Below are 20,087 nucleotides of genomic sequence, written 5' to 3'. Positions count from 1 at the left end.
GAGGAAAATGAAATTCAGAGAGGTTAAGAAACTAGCCCCATATCACATAGCTAGTGAAATGTACAGCCAGGATCTGAATACAGGCATCTGACTCTAAAGCCTGTGCTGCCGAAATAGGGGCAGTTTTCAAACTGTTGTATTCTCTGTTTGAAGAGAATTGGAAAATCTTGGTAACAAAAAATATCTTCATTTCACAATCTTTTTTTTTTTAATATCTTAACATATATTTATTAAATAGCAGAGTGGTAGAGTTAAAACAGAAAAGAATAGCTTGTACTTGCCTCTAAATTTTTTTCAAAATTTACAAAATATTTTAGAAATTTTAAAAGGATTATTTCTGATTTTCAAAATGTGAGAATGGTGAATTAAGAATGAGGAAGAGTTAAATTTGTTTTGACTGAGGTAATTGACTTCTAGTATTTTTTTCATAAAGAGCAAACACTGTAGCTCTAAGTATGAATTCCAATCTAGCAAGATACACTTTTACAGTGCTATGCTACTACATAGACTTTGTAATCAATATTTTTAGATTATTACCCGAAAAAATTTTGGTATTTATGGCCATCTTCAGAGTACACTTTATTGATAAGTGGTGATGGTTTCTTGGATTAAGGAAGCCCTATTTTCTCAAGTAGTACCAACCAGTACCAAAGAGCTCTCTGCCAGACAAATCACTATGGCTCACATAGTTTTCTGATCACAGTTTAGATCTCTTAAAATCTAAACCTATAAAAACACACACACACACAAACACAGTTGCCATGAATTTGGTACACCAAAATTTGAACTTGGTAGGTATCCACTACTGACAGATCTAATTATAATCTAAATGATTTAAAAAAGGACAATGGAGCTAGCCTTGACGGCCTAGTGGTTAATGTTCCACGCTCTCACCACTTTGGCAGCCGGGGTTGGGTTCCTGGTCACGGAACCACACCATCCATCTGTCAGTTGCCATGCTGTGGTGGCAGCTCATGTAGAAGAACTAGAAGGACTTACAACTAGGATATACAATCATGTACTGGCCTTTGGGGAGGGGGGGAAGAAAAGGACAATGGTCTCCCACTTGTCTTACCTAACCTGAATCTAATCATGAGGATACAACCAGTCAAATCCAGATTGTAAGATACCATATGATACAAATGGCCTGGACTCTTAAAAATGTTGATGTAAATGTCAAGACAAAAAGATAGGAGGGGACTATTTACAATTAAAAGAGACCTAGAGAGACATGACAAGTAAATGCCATACATGATGCTTGCCTTAACCCTGGATTTAAAGAGGAAAAAAAAGCTATAAAAGGCATTACTGGGACAATTAGAAAATGTGGATATGGACTATATTAAATTATATTACTGTATTAAAGTTACTTTCTTGGATGTGCTAATGTTGTTGTGGTTATGTAGGAGAATGTCCTACTTGCAAATGAATCAGAAAAGAAAAAAGAAAGAAACAGAGAAAGAAAAAGCAAAGGGGCCAAAAGTTAATAAATAGTGAAACTTGGAAAGAATATGGATGCTCATTGTACTGCTCTTTCAACTTTTCTATAGATTTAGAATTTTTTGAAATAAAAAAAGAAAGGGAAACATTAAGAAGAACTCCATATCATAACCAGGATGTTTTCAGTTGTAGCAATGTAAAGTCAAAAATCTTCAGGGCTTCTGAGTTAGATTTGCCATCATAATCTGTAAGTGCCTCAATGTCATCATAAAGAGCAGGTCTGAAATAATTATGCCTAAACCAAAACCATCAGTTTTGGGGATCCTTTAGTTTGCAAATGGAAAATAGCGGTACTTTTAAATGATATTCTCATATTGATGAAGTGATAAACTGTAAATGTCTTTTTTATCCTACACTCTTTCCTGCATTCACCACTCCCTCTCACTCCTCTATTCATATTGATGTGTACTTTCATCTTGCCAAACAAGTTATTCACATAGTAAGTATTCACTAAATATTTTTAAATGAATAAATCAGGATGGAAATGTTTCTGTGTCTACATGACTCTAACTGTAGATGTGCTACAAAATCATATGAAATCATATAAAATTATCTGCTAATTTAATTCATTTAGTTAATTTGGCATGATTTTTAAAGTTAAGTCAATCCAGAGGACCCAGTGAGATGGTATATTGCTCAAAATCTGCAGAAATAACACATTTATCAGAGTGGACAATTAATTAATAGACAGCCTTAACATGTTTCAAATGAAGATAACCCCTGCTACATTGTACCATACCAAACTCTAGGGTCTCAGTGGGATGCTCTTCAGGTACTCAAGCAGTTCCAAAAGTGTTTCCTGAGGAAAATTCTTGCTTTGTCTCTATGTCTCTATTGTCTCCTAAACCTAGAGTCAATTTAAGGACAGAGGTGGGAGCGCCCTCAATCTAGGCAAGAATACAACTCAGTCAAGAACTGATTGTTCCTCATCTCTTAGCAACAGCTTGGATGTAACAACTGTTATTTAAAGAAGATAGTTTAAGGGACATGTTAGCCTTTTCTTAGATCTCTGCCAGTATCCTTTCACCAGGAAATCTACATACCTGGCAAACATTATTTTAGCTACTTATAGAAATGCTTTCCTTCACTAAGTTAGTTATCATTCAATATTCTTTCTCTTATCTGGTCTCTACTAAAAATGGCAATGTGAAGAATGCCTTATGAATCTTCTGCAATACTTCTATTGAAAACAATTTAAGGATTCATAAAATAAATTAGTCCCTCAGACATCTGGGGCCCCCGAAAACACTTGTGATTACTGATAAAATTGTAAGCTTTTTTGTTTTTTTATCAGAAAATGATAACCATTAACTTCATTAGGACTGTCAAGCAACAGAGTTATTCTTAGCCAAGGTTTTAGAAATAATTCTCTTCACTCTCTTATCTATCTATACATATATGTACATAAACATATATATGTTGTGTATAATATATATTTTTATAATATATGTATATTATATTTTATATAGCATAAATATATGTATTATCTATATATGATATGTAAAATATAAGTGATTCTATGACCTAAATATTTTAAGCATTTTAATCCTTTTAGGAAGTACTCGCAGTTCTAATAAATCCTGTACAAACCACTGGCTTCAACATTATTTACTAAGTACTTGATATTTATATGTCCGTATGCAATCCAATGTTATTTGCCACATTATCTGAAATATTCTTGGAAGTCTTTCTACATGATTAAAACCTGTTCAACGAAATAATAATACACATTTATTGAGCATGCTAAGTTATACATGCTTTCTTATTTAAGCAGTAAAATGACCTAAAAGATGAAAATTATTATGATCCCCATTTCAGAGATGAAGAAATTAAGGCATGGAGCATTTATGTAACTTGCAAAATTCACATAGCTAATAAGTGGTGGAGTTGTAGAATTAATTTACGCAGTCTGACTCCAAAGCCCACGCGTAACTACAGTTATATGGCTTCTCCATAGTAAGGTATCAAGAAATCAAAGAAAGCACCAGAAGCCTCAGCCTTATCCATATATGGAAAAACACTGAAAAGATAAGACTTAAAACAGAGATCCACGGGGCAATTCAACTCCACATTCACATACATTACTTTAAGAGTAAAACTGAAAAATCCCATGGAGTAAAACCATGAGGTTCATCTCCATTCTCAAACGCCTTATTGTTCCCAGGAACCTGCAGTCCTTTTACCAGCCACGTTATTTTATCATACCTGATTGAGTTTTCTACTCAAAATTACCAACACCCCTGCCTGCTACCCAATAAAACTAGTATGTCATGGCTACAAGTTAGATCAAAGGATAAATATCATATTAATTATATCATTATTTACCAATTCATCACAAAGTTTTCCATATTAATATCACCATATAAGATGTGACCACTGACATAATTACTATAAAATTACTATACTGTAAAAAACATTACTACACTGTAAAGAGGTTTCCTGCCCACTAAGATGGCAAAAACTAATCAGATAAACTTTTTGAGTAAAGACACTGCCTGTCCCTAAAGATATTATTTCAATAGCTAGTCCATTGTAAAAAACCTAAGAAAGAGATATTTGAGAAATTTTACACAGTTACACTTCTCACAGTAAGGAGTTTCCATCTATAACGTGCATTAGAAAGTGGAATCTCTCGAAAACAGTTCCAAGTAGCCTTTACCAAGAAACCCTTAATATAATTGTCCAGATGTCTGGACATCCACCACCTAGCACAGCACTTTGCGCCATTGTGACATGAACGAATGAATTCATTCAGAGAGGAGAAATTATAAGTTTATATCACAACCATTGTTTGTTATTTATTGTGTCTGCATTTTTATAATATTTATTCAGTGACTAAAATAATGCCTGGTATAGCAGGTATTTAAAATATATTTGTTAAATGAATAAAGACATTTCTGCCACTAACATAAACAATAAACTATAAAGTTCTGAAAGCACTTTATTACTCAGATCAAACTACAACTTGATGGTTAAGAGTGAGGTCTCTGGAGGTGAAGCATTTGGGTGTACCCCAGCTCTGCCACTTATTACCCATGAGAAATTAGGCAACTCTCTCCATTTCATTTTCTTCATTTGTGAAATGGAGATAACAAATATGATTATTGTGAGGCTAAGTCTGGCACATGATAAGTACATACTGAATGTTACTGCCATCTTTATATCTACGTCTATAAGTATGTCTCCATAGAAAGAGCTTGGATCATATCTTGTGGGTCAATTCTAGAAACTGTGTGTAGTATCAACTGGATGCAAAAGCTGAAGGTATTCCTACTCAACCCCAAATTTCTTTAAAACCCAGTGGAGAAGTTAGTGGCAATTCAAAAAGTAAATATAATTGTCCTTTTCAAACATGTAATCTCTAAAATAATCTATATAATCCTTAAGCAAACATCTTCTTTTCCACTATAACTCCACGGTAGTTTGGAGAAACTGACATTCATTGGGTAAATGATATAAACATCTGTGCAAGTCAGTGTTACTACTAGATCTTTTTAAAAAGTGATAAAATTTCACCTTCAAGTAGAAGAAAGCTAATAAGAAAGACAGTTAATAAAAATTTAAGGCTTTCTGACTCATTGCTACCCTACTGAGATGTGAAGTACCAGAATCTAGATAAAGATAGAAGTTTTAATTTTCCTTCCTTCACAGAAAGGCATAAAATGGTGCCATCCAATAGAAATATAATGTGAGCCACAAATACGAGCCACGCAAGTAATTTGAAATTTTCTAATAACCACATTAAAAAGGTAAAAAGAAATAGGTGAAAATAAATTTAACAACATATTTTGTTTAAGCCAACATGTCCAAATATTGTCATTTCAATACATAATCAATATTAAAAAATCTCAGTAAGGTATTTTACATCCTTTCTTTCAAACTAAGTCTTCAAAATCCAGTGTGTATTTTATACCTACAGCTAATCTCAATTCAGACTAGCCACATTTCAAGAGCTCAATAGTGGCACGTGGCTAGCGGCTATCATATTGGAAAGCACAGATATACAGGGATTCTGAGAGCATTTCTTGATACTTTTTACTAAATCACATCCTTCTTCCTCAAGAGCTAAAAAAGGTCTCAATATATCTTTGGGAATTAATACAATATAAACAATTCAATAAGCTAGCACATTCTAATAGTTCAATTTTCCTAATATTTAAAAATACAAAATATACTTCAACTAAGGAAAATAAAATAGGTCAAATAACTTGGTCAAAAATTTATTTTTTACTTACTATGTGCTAAGTAACAGTCTATAATAGCTCTTACCAGCTACTCTACAAGTTTAAAAGCTTCTAGTATATAATATTTGCCAATATTCTTTTATTGAGGACTTCTCCCATAACTTTAAGGTAAATGAAATGGGTCAAATAATTAGATTTTGCCTATAATTTACTATCTATAGGATGATTTTCCCGTACTGAGCAAGTGATGAAACAACACTGGTCTGATTTAATACTATACATTCAGAACAAATGGGAAAGCATTAAATTTAGAAGTGCTTCTGGACCATTAACTTCCATGCTGACTTGACATGCACCATAGTATTCAGGCAACCGACTCAGGAATATAAACTATTCCTAAAGCAAACAGTATTTTATCTCATAACCATCTGGGGTTGTCGTCCTAAGGGCCACTTGTGTAGTGTTGTCTGGCATATTTTAATATCCTGAGGTATAGCACTAAGACCTACTTTATTAGCAAACCCCATTTTGCTAGGAAAAGAAGACTGACATAGAAGAGATTATAGACGGAACAAAATTTTGGCTGAAGCCCTTGTTTTCATTATTTATTGAAGAAAATCATTGGTTATATATGCTTTCAAAACCCCATGGTTTTTCTAAGGTACCAATAAAAGTGATACCATTCATAACGTGGACAGTGGTCTCTTTCATATATCGCCTATAGTCGCAAACTTAAGTGCCAAGCAGATGGTTGAAATCTGTTTTGTATAAAATGTGCACTTTTTTTTCCCCCAACTGTGTTCTTTGTATTCATATTCAGCCTAGGTTTTAGCCATCAAAACACTGGCACTATGTCGATCATTAGCAGCATTTTAGACAACTGGCAAATAAGGTATTCACTGTTCTCCACAAAATGTTCAGCTAATATTTCCCAGATGTATAATTAAGGCAAAAGATCATCTTCTTAAATTGGTATCAGCACTTTGGATGGCTTCTGGTTTTCAACAGATTATATCAGTGGAAAACAATTTTATATCAAAAATAAAGGTTCTATTTCTTGGGTGTTTTTGTTTGCTTGTTATAAAGCTGCACATAAAAAGAAATCTATAAATTTCCCCAAGCTTCACCTACAGTCTAAGAAATAGGTAGCTAATGCAAAAACCTCTTGTTACTTCTACTATGAAAATCTAGGATGTACTGTATTTGTATAGATAAGTTTCTTCAAGTTATTTAATATTTTCTAACTTTCAAAATATTTGTACAAATAATACTTCAAAAATAAATAGTTTGTGACCTTTTTTACTTTAGCAGAAAATCACTTTTTTGTTGTCCAATAATTTGTTCTAGAAAATGATTCATTTTTATGATTATACACAAATAAATGAATTTTAATTTACATAGGTTAAACCATAGGAATATGTTAAATCAGCAAATTCATTATATAAATACTTGATATACGGATACTTGCAAAAAAAACCTTTTAGTGGATCAGGTTTCCTACATATAAAATGAGAAGAGACGTGTTCTTGGGATATTTAGTTGTCAGCAGTAAGCAGTCAGAGGAAACTATAGTTATATTGCTGCTATTTAGGTGCAAGTTATCTGGGATCAGTAATCATAAGTGCATTTAAAACAATTATAGTTGCGTTAACTACATAATTTTAAAAAATAAGTCAGTAAATTTCTTATAGGTATTTTATATGCTAAAATAATTTTTAAATATCAAACTAGTATGTTATCAAACAAAAATACATAATTTTTATTGAAGTGGTGATCATTTTTACATTTGCCAAAAATTAAACCTAGTTTTCAAAGATCTAATTCAGTGGCTTGCATTCAGAGATATCCAAATATTTTTATAAATTTTCATAAGTTTAAGATGAGTCATTAGCATCAAGAGAGAAATAATTTTATACTCATTTTAAAGCCCATTTTATAGATGCATGGCTGAAACCCAAGGAACTAAAGTGACTTATACATCACAAACTTTTAATTCTTGATTTAGAAACTGTAGGAACATATGCCAACTTTGTATATCACTAAATGCTAGGTTATAAAATATATTAGCAGTAAGTTGCCCAACTGGGATGATTTCCAAATTTTCTTTCTTGTTTAACAGTAGGATATTTGCACATTTCCCTTTAGTCCTAGTTCTAAATGTAGTTCTGGATCAATAAGGTCCTTTTCTGTTTGTGTTTTTTTTTTAAAAATCCTTTATATCAGTACAAAGAGAATAAGAGAATAACACCCATTCTTTATTCCTAAATTAAAAGTGGCAGGAATAGAATAAAATATTCTACATCATAATTATTAAGCAAAGAATTAATTTATATACAGCCAATTCCTACATTATTCCAAATAAATGAATCTATATTTTAAACCTATAACTAATTTGTACAAAGACTTGATGATACCATAGTCATATTTTCAAAGTATAGATAACATGGAAGGTCCTTGGATATGTAGTCAAAGATTATATTGCCGATGGTATAACAACACTTTTTTTTCCCAAACATTGTGTTAAAAAAAAAAAGCATGCAATCTGCCGAATGTAAGATATTAACAATATGTGAAGCTTGTCCTCTCAGATAATAAAGCTTTTTCAATGCATCTTTCATTGGTTGTTCCTCTACTCCTTGCTTCATAGAGTTGAACACTTCTTAAAATTGCCAAACACCAACTAATGCATATTAGGTTGGCTGGCCTGATGCTGATGCTAATAGTTGTCTAATTTATTTTGAGAATGACTTAAAATTCTTTATTTGGACTACCTGTTTGTAATCTTAGTTGATCTCGCCACTTTGCAGCCCAACGTTTTGTTTATTCATATAAAGACACATACTGTCCAGAGCCCCCATGTTGTCCTAATGCTCTACTGTCTAATCTTTTCTTTTTTTTTCTTTTACCTTATCCTTAAAAATAGACTCTCAGCTCTTTGACCTAAAATGCCACTCTCATGTTTTTCATATTCCCCCACAGTGCCTTATTTAGTAATCCATATGTAATTTATTTTTCACAATATCTGTAATAGTTGACACACAGAATACGAATCTTATCTTTTGAAACACTTAGCTTCAAAATAGTTCATAGCAAATTTGAGCACTTAATCCTAAATAAGAATTATACATAGTACTTAGATTAAAAACTCCTAAAATATACTATGGTTACTTGTTCCTGCACACCACCACTCAATGGAATTGAGAAGTGAATCCACACGTAAAGGCTGGTTATATGAGATACTCTGTCTCCAAATAGCTGCATCAATGCAGTAATTCTGACCATTAGAATAAGGAGCTAAGGATCTTTCAAATGTAGTTCAAAGTGATGAAATTTTAGAGTTGAGAGGAGGTAGAAATTATCCAGCCTATCGTCGCATTTTACAGATGCATACACTAAGACCTAAAGCATCTTATCAGTCTGTAGGGAAGAACTAGAACTTGAGATCTTACACCCAGCTAATAACACTTCTATTATGTTACACTTCAAAAAAAAAAAAAAAATCAGTGAAGATATTGACAAATGTAAATTTTTACCACAAAAAGAGAAAATGTTCTATGCTTTAGGAGAAATACTCAAAATCCAGAAAAAAATATCCTTTTGATATGTATGCCTTAGGCCTCTAACACTCAACTTTCTCATCTCAACCAGAAATCTCAAATATCCCAGATTTTACTCAAGCATACCTTGATTTACCCAACTTCTTTAATTCAAAATTTCCATTTGCACGACAATAGCACTTTCAGATTTTTTAAAGCTGGAATACTATTTTACGTCCCTATAGCTCATGGGACTATGAGGATTCTGTGTTGTAAATGAGAAAGTGGGAATGAATCTTGCTTGTATTTCTATAAAATATTTCTTCATTTCAAGATTTTCTCCCCTAAACTGCAGCTTCATCAAGATTTGGGAGGATTTATTCAAAATCAATTTATTCAAAATTCAATTACCCTATAAGCGAAAAAGTTTCTCCAGTATTCAAAACTTTTGTATGTGTATATGTGTATAACTACTACAGTCCCAAAAATAAATTCTTCACATAACTGCTAGTGACTCCCAATTATCTCTTAATTTATTTATAAGTCTATATATTCTGCTCCTTCACTTTGATTCTTTAAATTGCTATCAGGATCTTTTGGATATGCTTTTCTTTCTCTAGAAAAATGCTTTTAAAGCATTAAATATTTCTAAACTGTTCATAGGTCAAATTAGATCCATTTTATTTTTCCAGTAATGCTAAAATTCTTAGGAACAATTACACTACCATATTTAAATCCCATAATCCTTAGGGCTCTAAACACAATAGCTTTGCCTCTATTTCCCAAATTGTAGCTATGTTTAGGACTAGAGGGAAATAGAAGTTCTTGCCTCAGAAATAGCATTCATTGTTATCTTTGTTTTTCCATTCCTAGGTGTTCTGTTTGATTAATGGTACTTTGAATATTACATAAAAGTTTTCTTCACATCCTGATAATACTATGGGAGAGATGACAATCGGAATCTGATATTGTATATTCAGTTATCACTCATTCAAGGTCAAAGTTGAATTAGTGAACAAATCAAAAATTCAATAGTTTGAGAACAAGTTCTTTCCTTTCTCCTCTAAAGAATAAGAATGCTATACATTATCCTAATGAATCTTCAACATAGATCTCTTGTAGTGCAGACAAAAAAAATAAATGTTAACATTAATTTTATGTGACATCATCCTGCAAACTCTTTTCAAACATATGATGAAACTTAATAGCAAATAAAAAAGGGGGGGAGTGAAACAAAGGGACGTCAGGAAAGGAGTAAAAAAAGTCTTTGGACTTTGTAAATTATTGCCCAAGAGACTCTGGTCCAGGTAAATAACCCAAAAGAAGAATTGTAGGCAAACAAGTACTACCTTAACTCCAGAATTAGAACAAAAATATTTTAGAACTTTGTCAAACAACCTATATTAACTGTGAACGAAAAATTAATAGCATAAATAAAGCATTACTTTTTCATTCTGTGTTCTCTTACGTTAAGGCGTATTTCTCATTTTCAATTTTTGCGTTTCTTTTTCATTAGGATGCTCTGTTATTAGATAAATATAAAATTCTTTAAAATGACAAATTAACAGATCATATCTGCAAGTTCCACAACTAGTTCTCAAACAACCTACCCCCTTGGTATCTTCATCCCAATTAATATGAAAACAGAAAAAAAAACAAAATCAGTACTAAAGTAAATAATTTACTACATTTTAAAATAAATTTTGATTTTAAAAGTATCAAGAAAACACTATTTGGGCCTGCGTCCTCTTTTACTACTAGGTTAAAAAATTATCAACAAGCAAAGCAGGTTAACCCTTTCTCTTCTTTTCTCAATAATGTTTCTAAAGCCCTAAAGGAGGGGACATATCCTTTATGAAATTGCTGCTCGGGGTCCCAAGTGATCTAACTCCCTTAAACTGCCAATATAAAAATCTTATAAGGTTCTCAGGGTACCTTGTTTTTTTGTTGACTCTATGCAGTGAATTTCATTTCTTCATATCACATCTATCCTCTCTCATCTGATTCTTAGGTTTCAAAGTGACAGAAATGATTGGGATGGGTAGGGGAGGCACGTGTGCATAGGACATAATGAAACCCTATGCATCTCCACAATGAGAAATATTAAAAATGAAGCTACTAATACATTTTTAAGAAAGATCCTATCTTCTGTTTTTTAACATTTTCTTTTCTAAAAAACACATTCCTTCAAAGATGTGAAGAGCAGAAATAGAAACGCTGTTACATATGAAAGTTTCAACGGATCTGCTGCCAGCAGCTTTTCTTTATAGTGTTCCTCTTACCTACAGTATGTGTTGGCACTGGCAGGTAGCCCTAATTCGTTAGTAGCCAAATTATTTTTGTCCCTGAATTACGAGAAATCTCCATAGCACATGAATGAGACATGGTTTACTAGTTTACACACATCTTTATAACTCCAAGAAACCAAAACTCATTCACAAATGCTTTCATTTCAGAAGAGAGAAGGGCTACAGAATACCAGAGATACCTACTTTGAATTTCTGGTCCCCATTCTCCATGAGAAAATGCAGAGAAAAACATCTTTTTAACTTCAATAAAGAACTTTGGTCCTTAATGCAAGAAAAATAAACAGCTTTCTGTTCACTACACTCCACATATCATGTAAGTCAAAATATTTCAATACAAGGCATTAAGAAGAAATGTCATTTAGTAGCAAAGCTAAATGTCTCCAGATAAAAATGCATCACGACGGCATAGGAGATAATGTGGTTCACCAAAACTAGCATCCTCATATTGCATGATCACCAGCTACATTTATACACTGCTGCACCACCTTCACTAAGTCATAGAGAAAAATAGGAAGAAATAAGCAACACTTAGAAATTAACATATAACACAAGTGATGATTCAGTTACAGCAAAAAAATCTCTGAATTCTAAGGTAAGATAAAAGTAAATGTATTAACCCTAAAGAGCCAAGTGACTGAAATGTTACTTAGATAAAAGAGATTTGAAATACAATGAGGCGAGTTCGGGTTTGAATTGATTTAAGGTTCAACACTGATTTCAAATGTCTATGAACATCTACACGCTTTTGTTTTTAATTTTCCTTCTGTCTTGTTTTATGGATAAAAAGTCCTTAAACTACCTTGTAATAGATTAATTACTTTCAAGCTGGGTGACAAAAGGGCATAATGACCGGAAAATGATACAAAGGAAACAGAAAAAGCATGTTAACAAGTTTATCAACAAACCTGGGTAATTCTCATGAAGTACAGATTAAGGTTCAGTGGTTCCAAACTGGCAGCATTCAAGTTGGGTTCATATTTGGGTTTTTTGTTTTGTTTGTTTTTTTAAACCACCTGTCCTAAAACGACATTGTTTATGCTAATTATCTTTGTTTATGCCACAATTCTGTTTGTTTACTACATTCTTTTAAAATACCATATCCCTATAAACAGATCTCACCAGAATTCTTCTAAATCTTGTTTCGGTCTGGTCCTTCTCGGCAGCCCACTGAGCAGAATGCAGCTCTACAACGAAAGCTCGAGAGCTGGGAGCAACTTTGAGTCTCTCACTCCTCAGGCTGGCAAAGGCAGGGAGTACTGCTGAGGTTTTACTCTCAGGCTCCAAGGGAAAAGGATACTGAACGTGTAGAAATGCAACACCCCCCTATTGGACAAGCAGAACCATACGCCACAGTATCTCCAGAGGAGATCCAGAAACTCTCAACTAGTAAGTGAAGAGAAGAATAGATCATGCTAACGGGAAGAGAGTGCAGCTTCCAAACTGCAGGAGAAAACACAGAAGTCAGAAAGAATAAAAGGTCTTCTCCTGAACCATTATCAGTTCCTGATGAAAATGAAGGAATATGAGGCATTCTGCTAAAGACTGTCCGAATAACACTATTCACTTAGGCGAAATAGTATCAGTCTTTAAAATTTTTTCTTCTCTAGGAATATCACTTGATCATGTTCATCTATAAAACACTCAAATTTTATATTTAATATAAATCATGATGCTAACTAACATCAATGAAAATGAAAAGACAGAATGAATGAAGCAAGGAGGAATTTGCTATGCTTCAGTCCATTTCTTGTTCAACAAAATTTTTCCATTAAAAGGAAGATGTTTCATGTTTTGGTTAAATCTTTGAACATCTTCTTATCTGACTGCCATCATCTGAGCAGAGACCTGACTTATTAAACTATATGTGAGTTAGTACAAGAGAAATATCTAGATTGGTTTATTTCTCTTGTTAGTTAACGTCATGGAAATTACAAATGAGTAAGAAATCATGGAGAAAAACAAAAATCCATCAGTTATTCTTATTTAACTAATCTATAAAAAGGGAAGTGTGCTCAACCTACATAATACGCATCTACATTATACATATACTCACTAGGTGACTGAGGAATTGATAGTGGAAAGAACAGACAATAAAGATGAGACTTTATCCATGAATGTAATTTTGCTTTTTAAATGCATTACAACTGTAATCCATTTGAAATAGCTTCCAACTCTATGGAGGAGTAATGTGCTATAGCATTCGAACAGGTCTTATTATTTGCCTCTCAGGTATGATACACATACAGGTTTTAGTTAAAAGCTCCCGAAGAACAGGTAAATACTTTATTAAATGCTAATTATATTTGAGAAACATAAGAAAGGAACACACCAACATGTGAAGTAATCATAACATTTACACATTTCCGTATCTATCAACTTGCTAAACACTGAGCAGTACACAATGCCACCTGACATTTAACCATTAATTGTTCTTGGTAATCAGTCAGGTCTCCTGCTAAGTTTTCAGAACAGCACTCCAGTGTGAGTGTGAGAGGAGTGTAGTTTGTCCACTGCTTCATGCAAGCTGCATTCCAAACTAATATCTTAGCTCAGCTTGTAAATTACTGAGATGGTAATTAAAATCTACAATCAGTTGTAGGCACCTTTTCCTCTACAAAGTAGTAGTAAATAAAAAATAAAAATGAACAAAAGGCATATATCAGAACATCCTGAAAACATAATATCAAATTTACAGGTTTATCTTTGCCTTTAGGTAACAGAATGTGAACACGTAACTTTCCTTTGATTCACACCTAGAGCTTACCTGCTAACTTGAATGTACTTATCACTCATGAGCACAATGGTTAAAAGAAAAAGTTTCTAATTAAGCTGAATAAATCTGTCCAGGTAATAAATACTTTATTACAATGGCCAAACTTTAGGTAATTAAAGTACCGCTAATGTCAGAGATATTCTCGCAGTCTGCTAATGGCAATTTTTCATGGTAATTTTACAAATTAGTTTTTCACAGTACCTGATGTATATTTCTTTCTTCAGAAAAACACTTGAAAGTTTCCTAATGTGAAAAAATTATTTCTTTAGTCAATATGACCACAAATAAATGTGATGGGAATATAAAGTAAATAAGGTAAATTTTTACTGCAGAAGATTTTACCCTTGTAATGTTCCCTTCAAAATGTAGAAAATAGGCAGTCTGCTGTCTGCACCCGTTTTGAGAGAAGCAATCAAATAGGTGATATTATAAACTTAATTTGCTTCATCCCACTACCTTCAATCCCAACTTTTTTTCTTTCTAGACATTATCAGACTGTCTTCTTAAGCAATCATCTTACACTTCCTTTTTAATTAAATCTCTAACATAAAGCAATTAGAAAGTGTAACAAGTAGCTTAGTCATAAAACTATTACATTACAATCAAATAGGATAAATATAAATAAAAAAGAAATAGAACTCAATATTATTGACAGTATCAAAAATTGCTTATTTCATTCATTAGAAACAAACTAATATATTTAAGGTAAATATTTTAAATATTTTTATTCTAGGAATATGAAAAAATAGATGGCATTCTGGAAGGAAAAACCTTAAGTCACAATTTCTTATTATTTGTTTTCAGGTAAATATAAAAATTCACTGTCTTCTTTTAAACATTTTTAGGAGAGTTCAAGCGTTCACTCTAATGACACTATTACCAACATTTAGACCAAGTTGCCAGTTATGTTTCCTCTAAATAGTATGATGTAAAAGACTTTGCTTACAAATAATTCCTTAGAACATAGTTTGCCTTTCACCTCCCACCTGGGAATTGTGTTTTTCATTAATCATAATCAGTTACAACAGGGATGCTTCAAAATAAAAATAAAATATTTCAACTTCTTTACTTTTTAGAATCAATGGTCAATTTGCTCTACTTCCTGAACATTTTTTTAACAGACATTGAAATTGTTACTACTTCTAAATTATTGAACAACTGCTTATTAGCCTGACAGTACTGACCATGTTCATTTATAGGGCTGATAATACAGACATAACAAATCTAAATCCAAATTTTGATCCTGGTATTTAAGTGTTGAATATTCCTTAAAGTCCCAAATAGTTGGAAAGGAATAATAGAAGATAAAAAAGATTCTACCAATAAAATTAGAAAAAAGATCACACAAAACTTTCAAAATACATGAATCCCAAGCAGCTTATTTAAATTCTCTAGAGCAAAGTTCTCTATTTCATAAAGACATTTAGAAATCTTCTCTTCAGATTTCTAAGTTTAAGTGAATAACTCATCTACAGCAGGTGAGCAAACAATAAAAATTAACACTCAATAGAAATGACCTACTTATTCAATGAAAGTTGCAAATAGTTGAAAAGGCAAAAAAAGCTGACTACATATGATAGTATAATTATAGCATATATAACTCCTTTGGAGAATATAAATATTCAATATTGAGTCTGCATGATTTACTCTATGTGAGTGACTATAGATACACTCACCCGTACAAATTCAATGTAAACAAATAGTAATGATTTACTGAGATTTTTCTATGTATTACCAATTACAACCACAGGGCAAATTATTAAGAAATTTTATACGGTATGACATTTTTCAAAAGTATTTTAGCTACTAATATTTCCAAGTATGCTATCTATACTAACAACTCTATTGATTATCACTTGCTTATTTAATTAGCCAGTTAGAAAAGCATGTCTCTGGATGACAAAAAAATGAAATTCTCACAAGGAGGAAAAAAAAAATTGTAAGAGATTTGAGCATCAGAATAGGAAAGGGAAAAGTTTAGTTTAAAAAGAGATAACTGAAAAAATACAAATAAAGTTCACAGCAGGAAAGCTTGCCTGTATAGAGAAATAGGCTACAACCTGTTAATATGTAACTACCTTTTATAGGAACAGTCTGTTAGCAGGCTTACAAATCAGACTCGGAGTTTTATTTTCAAAAAGTATAGAGCAGAAGAATATTATCATTAAAGTGCTACTCTGCGCAGGCTAGAAAACTTACTGTAGTATATTAACAAACTGCTACATTAAGCAATAGTATGTTCCAATATAAATAGCTTCGATATGTACATAGGAAATAGGCTATATTTGCAAACAAAAGCTAACTATTTTAAAGAGTTAATATATAGAACTTTAAAAAAATTAATTCTAAACTGTTAAGAAAGCTCAATCATTCCCTGGAATTATCTAGTCAGGATGCAACTTAATTAAAAAAAAAAGAAGAGGAAATAAAAGAAAGAGCACAGTATTAAAGTATATATGTTGGCTATTTTACTTTCTTCCCTGATCTGATGTTGACTTCTGTAATATGTGACCAAATTCAAGCATTATTTTATTCTCAATACCCTTCTTCTCTTCCATTGCTTCATTTCTAGAATGTTTTAATCTTTGTCCTTTCTTTTTTCGTCTTTTCATATCAAATTCAGTCGTTTGAGCGATGAACAGCTTGACTTAGCATATTTTTAACCAGCTGGTCTAGCACCTAGCTTGCATTGCATAGTCAGATACAACAAATGTTTATACAGAAGGTAGCTTTCATGAAAATGAAAAAACGACTGGGTATCATGCATCCTGGCTTTTTTTAGCTTTTTTTTTTTTTTTTTAATTCACCATACAGAATACAAAGTTTGAATGCTTTTTAATGGCAAACAAAATTCTATTTATAGTTCCAAAAAATGAACTTATGCTGGGATAAGAACTCAAATTTAAAAATTGCAGTGTTTACTTATAGGAACACGAAGAGGGCTAAAATTCTTTCGAAGCCCTACTTTACTTGCAACAGCATCAAATGGAAGGAATTGCACATATTTCTCTAAATAGAAACTACTTAATTACAAATACACTTATTCCCATCATAGCAAAAAGGAGAAATACAGTAAATCAAAATTCAGTTTAAAACAGCTAGCACAAAAAGTGGCCACTAAAACTCGGAAAGGGATCATCCCCATTTCCCTTTTTTTTTGACATTTCAAGTGTAATCTACTAATAGATGGCTGTAATGTTAAATTTTCTTTTTATAAAAAAATCTGCTCTCTTATATCAACAAAAGGTCATGTGCTTTACTGAGCAGCTTCCAAAGTTTTACAGAAGGATCAAATAGGAACTTATAGCCTCCGTTTTAACCATTGCTAAAAGCTTCTGTCACCCCAGAAATTAAGAGACAGAGATGTTGAAAGTAGTAACACTGCACAAAAGCATTTAAAAAGGTATAGAAGGGGAGAAAAATATCAATGAAGGAAGAAAGTAAGAGAGTGAACGAGATAGAGAAAAGCAGTGAGTGGGGGAGAGAGAGATGCTTAATGTTCATTTAATTTCCTGTTAGAGGACGCAACCTAAAAACATTAGCAAAAATCTCAGAGACTTTGCAAATCAGTTCAGTTTGGTCCGAGCAATCACAACAAAAATCAGCTAACAAGACTGCAGAAATACTAGCTAAAAGCTTTTCTAACAAACACGTTTTAGGGGAGCATCTTCCAATTGATTCAGAGACTACTGTAAAATGGGAGAGTTGTACTTCAATATATTAGGGGGGAAAACTGTACTCACCTTTCAAACTCCTGAGGTAAATCAGGGTCAGTAAGCATGCTGGAAAAGCACAATTTCCCTTTGTCACAGCAGCCACCTATGATCGTCTCCAACTGAACCTGTCAAGTGAGTCCAAACCTTCTAAACCAATTGATTTTCTCTCTCTCTTCTCTTCTCTCTCTCTCTCTCAATCTCTCTCTCTCTCTCTCTCTCTCTCTCTTCCCCCCCCTTCTCCCCCCTCCCTCTTCTAGGACTCCTTGACCAGTCTCTTAAAGGGGTAGCGCACTTCCAGCATCGGGGTCTAGCCGCTCCCCCCTCCGCGGAGCTGCACGCTCGGGCTGCAAGGCACTAGACAACCTCAGGGTGCCTGTCCTTTCCTTTTAATTCTCTCTTCTAGACATCACCGAATGTGAGAAGTCACCTCATTTAACACGTCTCCTATACTCTCTCTCTAAATAATAAAAGTCACACATACACATACACACACAAAACAGTATGATTTTTGAAATGCATTTGCTGCTGATTAAAAGAGAAATCTGTATACTAACAGAACCCCGATTAAACTGCATTTATTAACTAATAAAGCAAAAAAATTAAATGTTAGTAATAGCATTTTTACACAAAGAATTGTTATTCCTCTCACCCCTTTCCAGGCTCTCTCCGTGCACACACGGAAACACACACACCCACACACACACACACACACACACAACAATCAGGCATTGTTCTGAGGGAAGAAAAGCAACTTTGACAGATTGAAATATAGCAGAGGCCCCTTCAAGGAAACCTGTAAACAACTTGTCACTCACTCTGTCGGTCTCACTGTTAGCTCGTGCTTTCCACAAAGTGGTGCGAACGTCCTGGCAACCCAACCAAAGTTTCCTCAGCTCCAAACTCCATAAAACACGATGTGCGATGTGGAGGGGAATAGGTATCCACATGCCAAAATAACACACGCACGGGGGAACAAAAACCCAAACCAAACCGAAAAATGAAAACAAAAAGATGGTACTAACAAACTGTCCTGTTTGGGATTGCTGGGGAGGTCAGAGGTGGGAAGCGCTCCCCTGGCTGTGGATCTCTTTAATTTCCTCTGCCCAGGCAACCACAGATAACAAGGTGGACAAACTATGGCTTTACAGATCCTAAGCTGGCTGGCAAGGCACAGCCTCCATAGCAGTTCCAATTATCTAGATAAAAATCTGGCAGGCGAGGAAGGTAATCAGGTAATGTACCTTTGACATGAAATGACAGAGGCACATACACACAGAGAGAGAGGCACTTACACAGACACGCATGCAGAGATGGTGGCTGCCCCGTGCACTGCAGCATCTGGTCAGGGAGTAAGCGTACACTCACCAACATGAGATAGTGTGCATTCTTCACACACACACACACACACACACACTCAGTCACTCACACACACTCTCCACTCCTACCGGGAGGGTTCATTCTGCACAAAAGGCTACATTACAGAGCCCGCCCCAATAAGGGAAAGAGAGAAAAAAAAAGCCTTCCATTGTTGAGAGGGCAGGTCAGTTGATTAGATTTTCTGTGGAGAATTCCACGAGGAAATTCCCTTCAAAGCCGAAGTGATTAACTGGGGGCTATTCTGGAAATGGAGCAGACAATGGCTCAATAGTCTGCACAGCCAATGTCCAGGCTGGCACTGAACTCACTTTAAAAAAAAAAAATAAAAGCCAGACTCCCTGTTCTTTTCCACACATTCCCCCCCAACCCCCTCCACTCCTTCCAACTTCCCCTCCCAATTCCTTTTATTTTGCAGCTGGACAACATTAAGGGCCTTTAAAACCACAAGGGTTGACCCCACGGCAGTTTGATTAGGTCCCACTTTTTTTTTTCCTGGCGACAGGCAGACAGTAAGTTTACTTTTTAGACATACACAACGAGACACCATACACATATTCCAAATAGCAAAATCAATTATTAACCTTCTCATATTAATAAATTTATTCTTCATTCAAAGCTTATAAATTTTTTTACAAAGTTGATAATAACTTAATAATGAGATCCATCATTCACAGGGTATCCTAAAAATAAAC

The 20,087-nt window shown here is 33.6% G+C and overlaps 1 protein-coding gene across 2 annotated transcripts in view; it reads right to left on the bottom strand.

The window, feature by feature from the left end:
- SOX5 (SRY-box transcription factor 5) overlaps positions 1 to 18,122 on the bottom strand; it is a 402,681-nt gene extending 384,559 nt beyond the window's left edge. Inside the window, exon 1 of one of the 2 annotated variants that reach the window (XM_058558649.1) lies at positions 18,046 to 18,122. In XM_058558649.1, coding sequence (XP_058414632.1) covers positions 18,046 to 18,083 — 38 coding nt within the window. In that variant the 5' untranslated portion in view covers positions 18,084 to 18,122. The remainder of the gene's footprint in view (positions 1 to 18,045) is intronic. The other variant, XM_058558648.1, reaches the window with a different exon arrangement.
- Positions 18,123 to 20,087: the final 1,965 nt, after the last annotated feature.

Source organism: Diceros bicornis, chromosome 17 (assembly GCF_020826845.1).
Source record: "Diceros bicornis minor isolate mBicDic1 chromosome 17, mDicBic1.mat.cur, whole genome shotgun sequence".
In the NCBI taxonomy this organism is placed as follows: Eukaryota; Metazoa; Chordata; class Mammalia; order Perissodactyla; family Rhinocerotidae; genus Diceros; species Diceros bicornis.
Note: the sequence above shows the minus strand (reverse complement) of the source record. Positions and strands in the feature narration are given on the sequence as shown.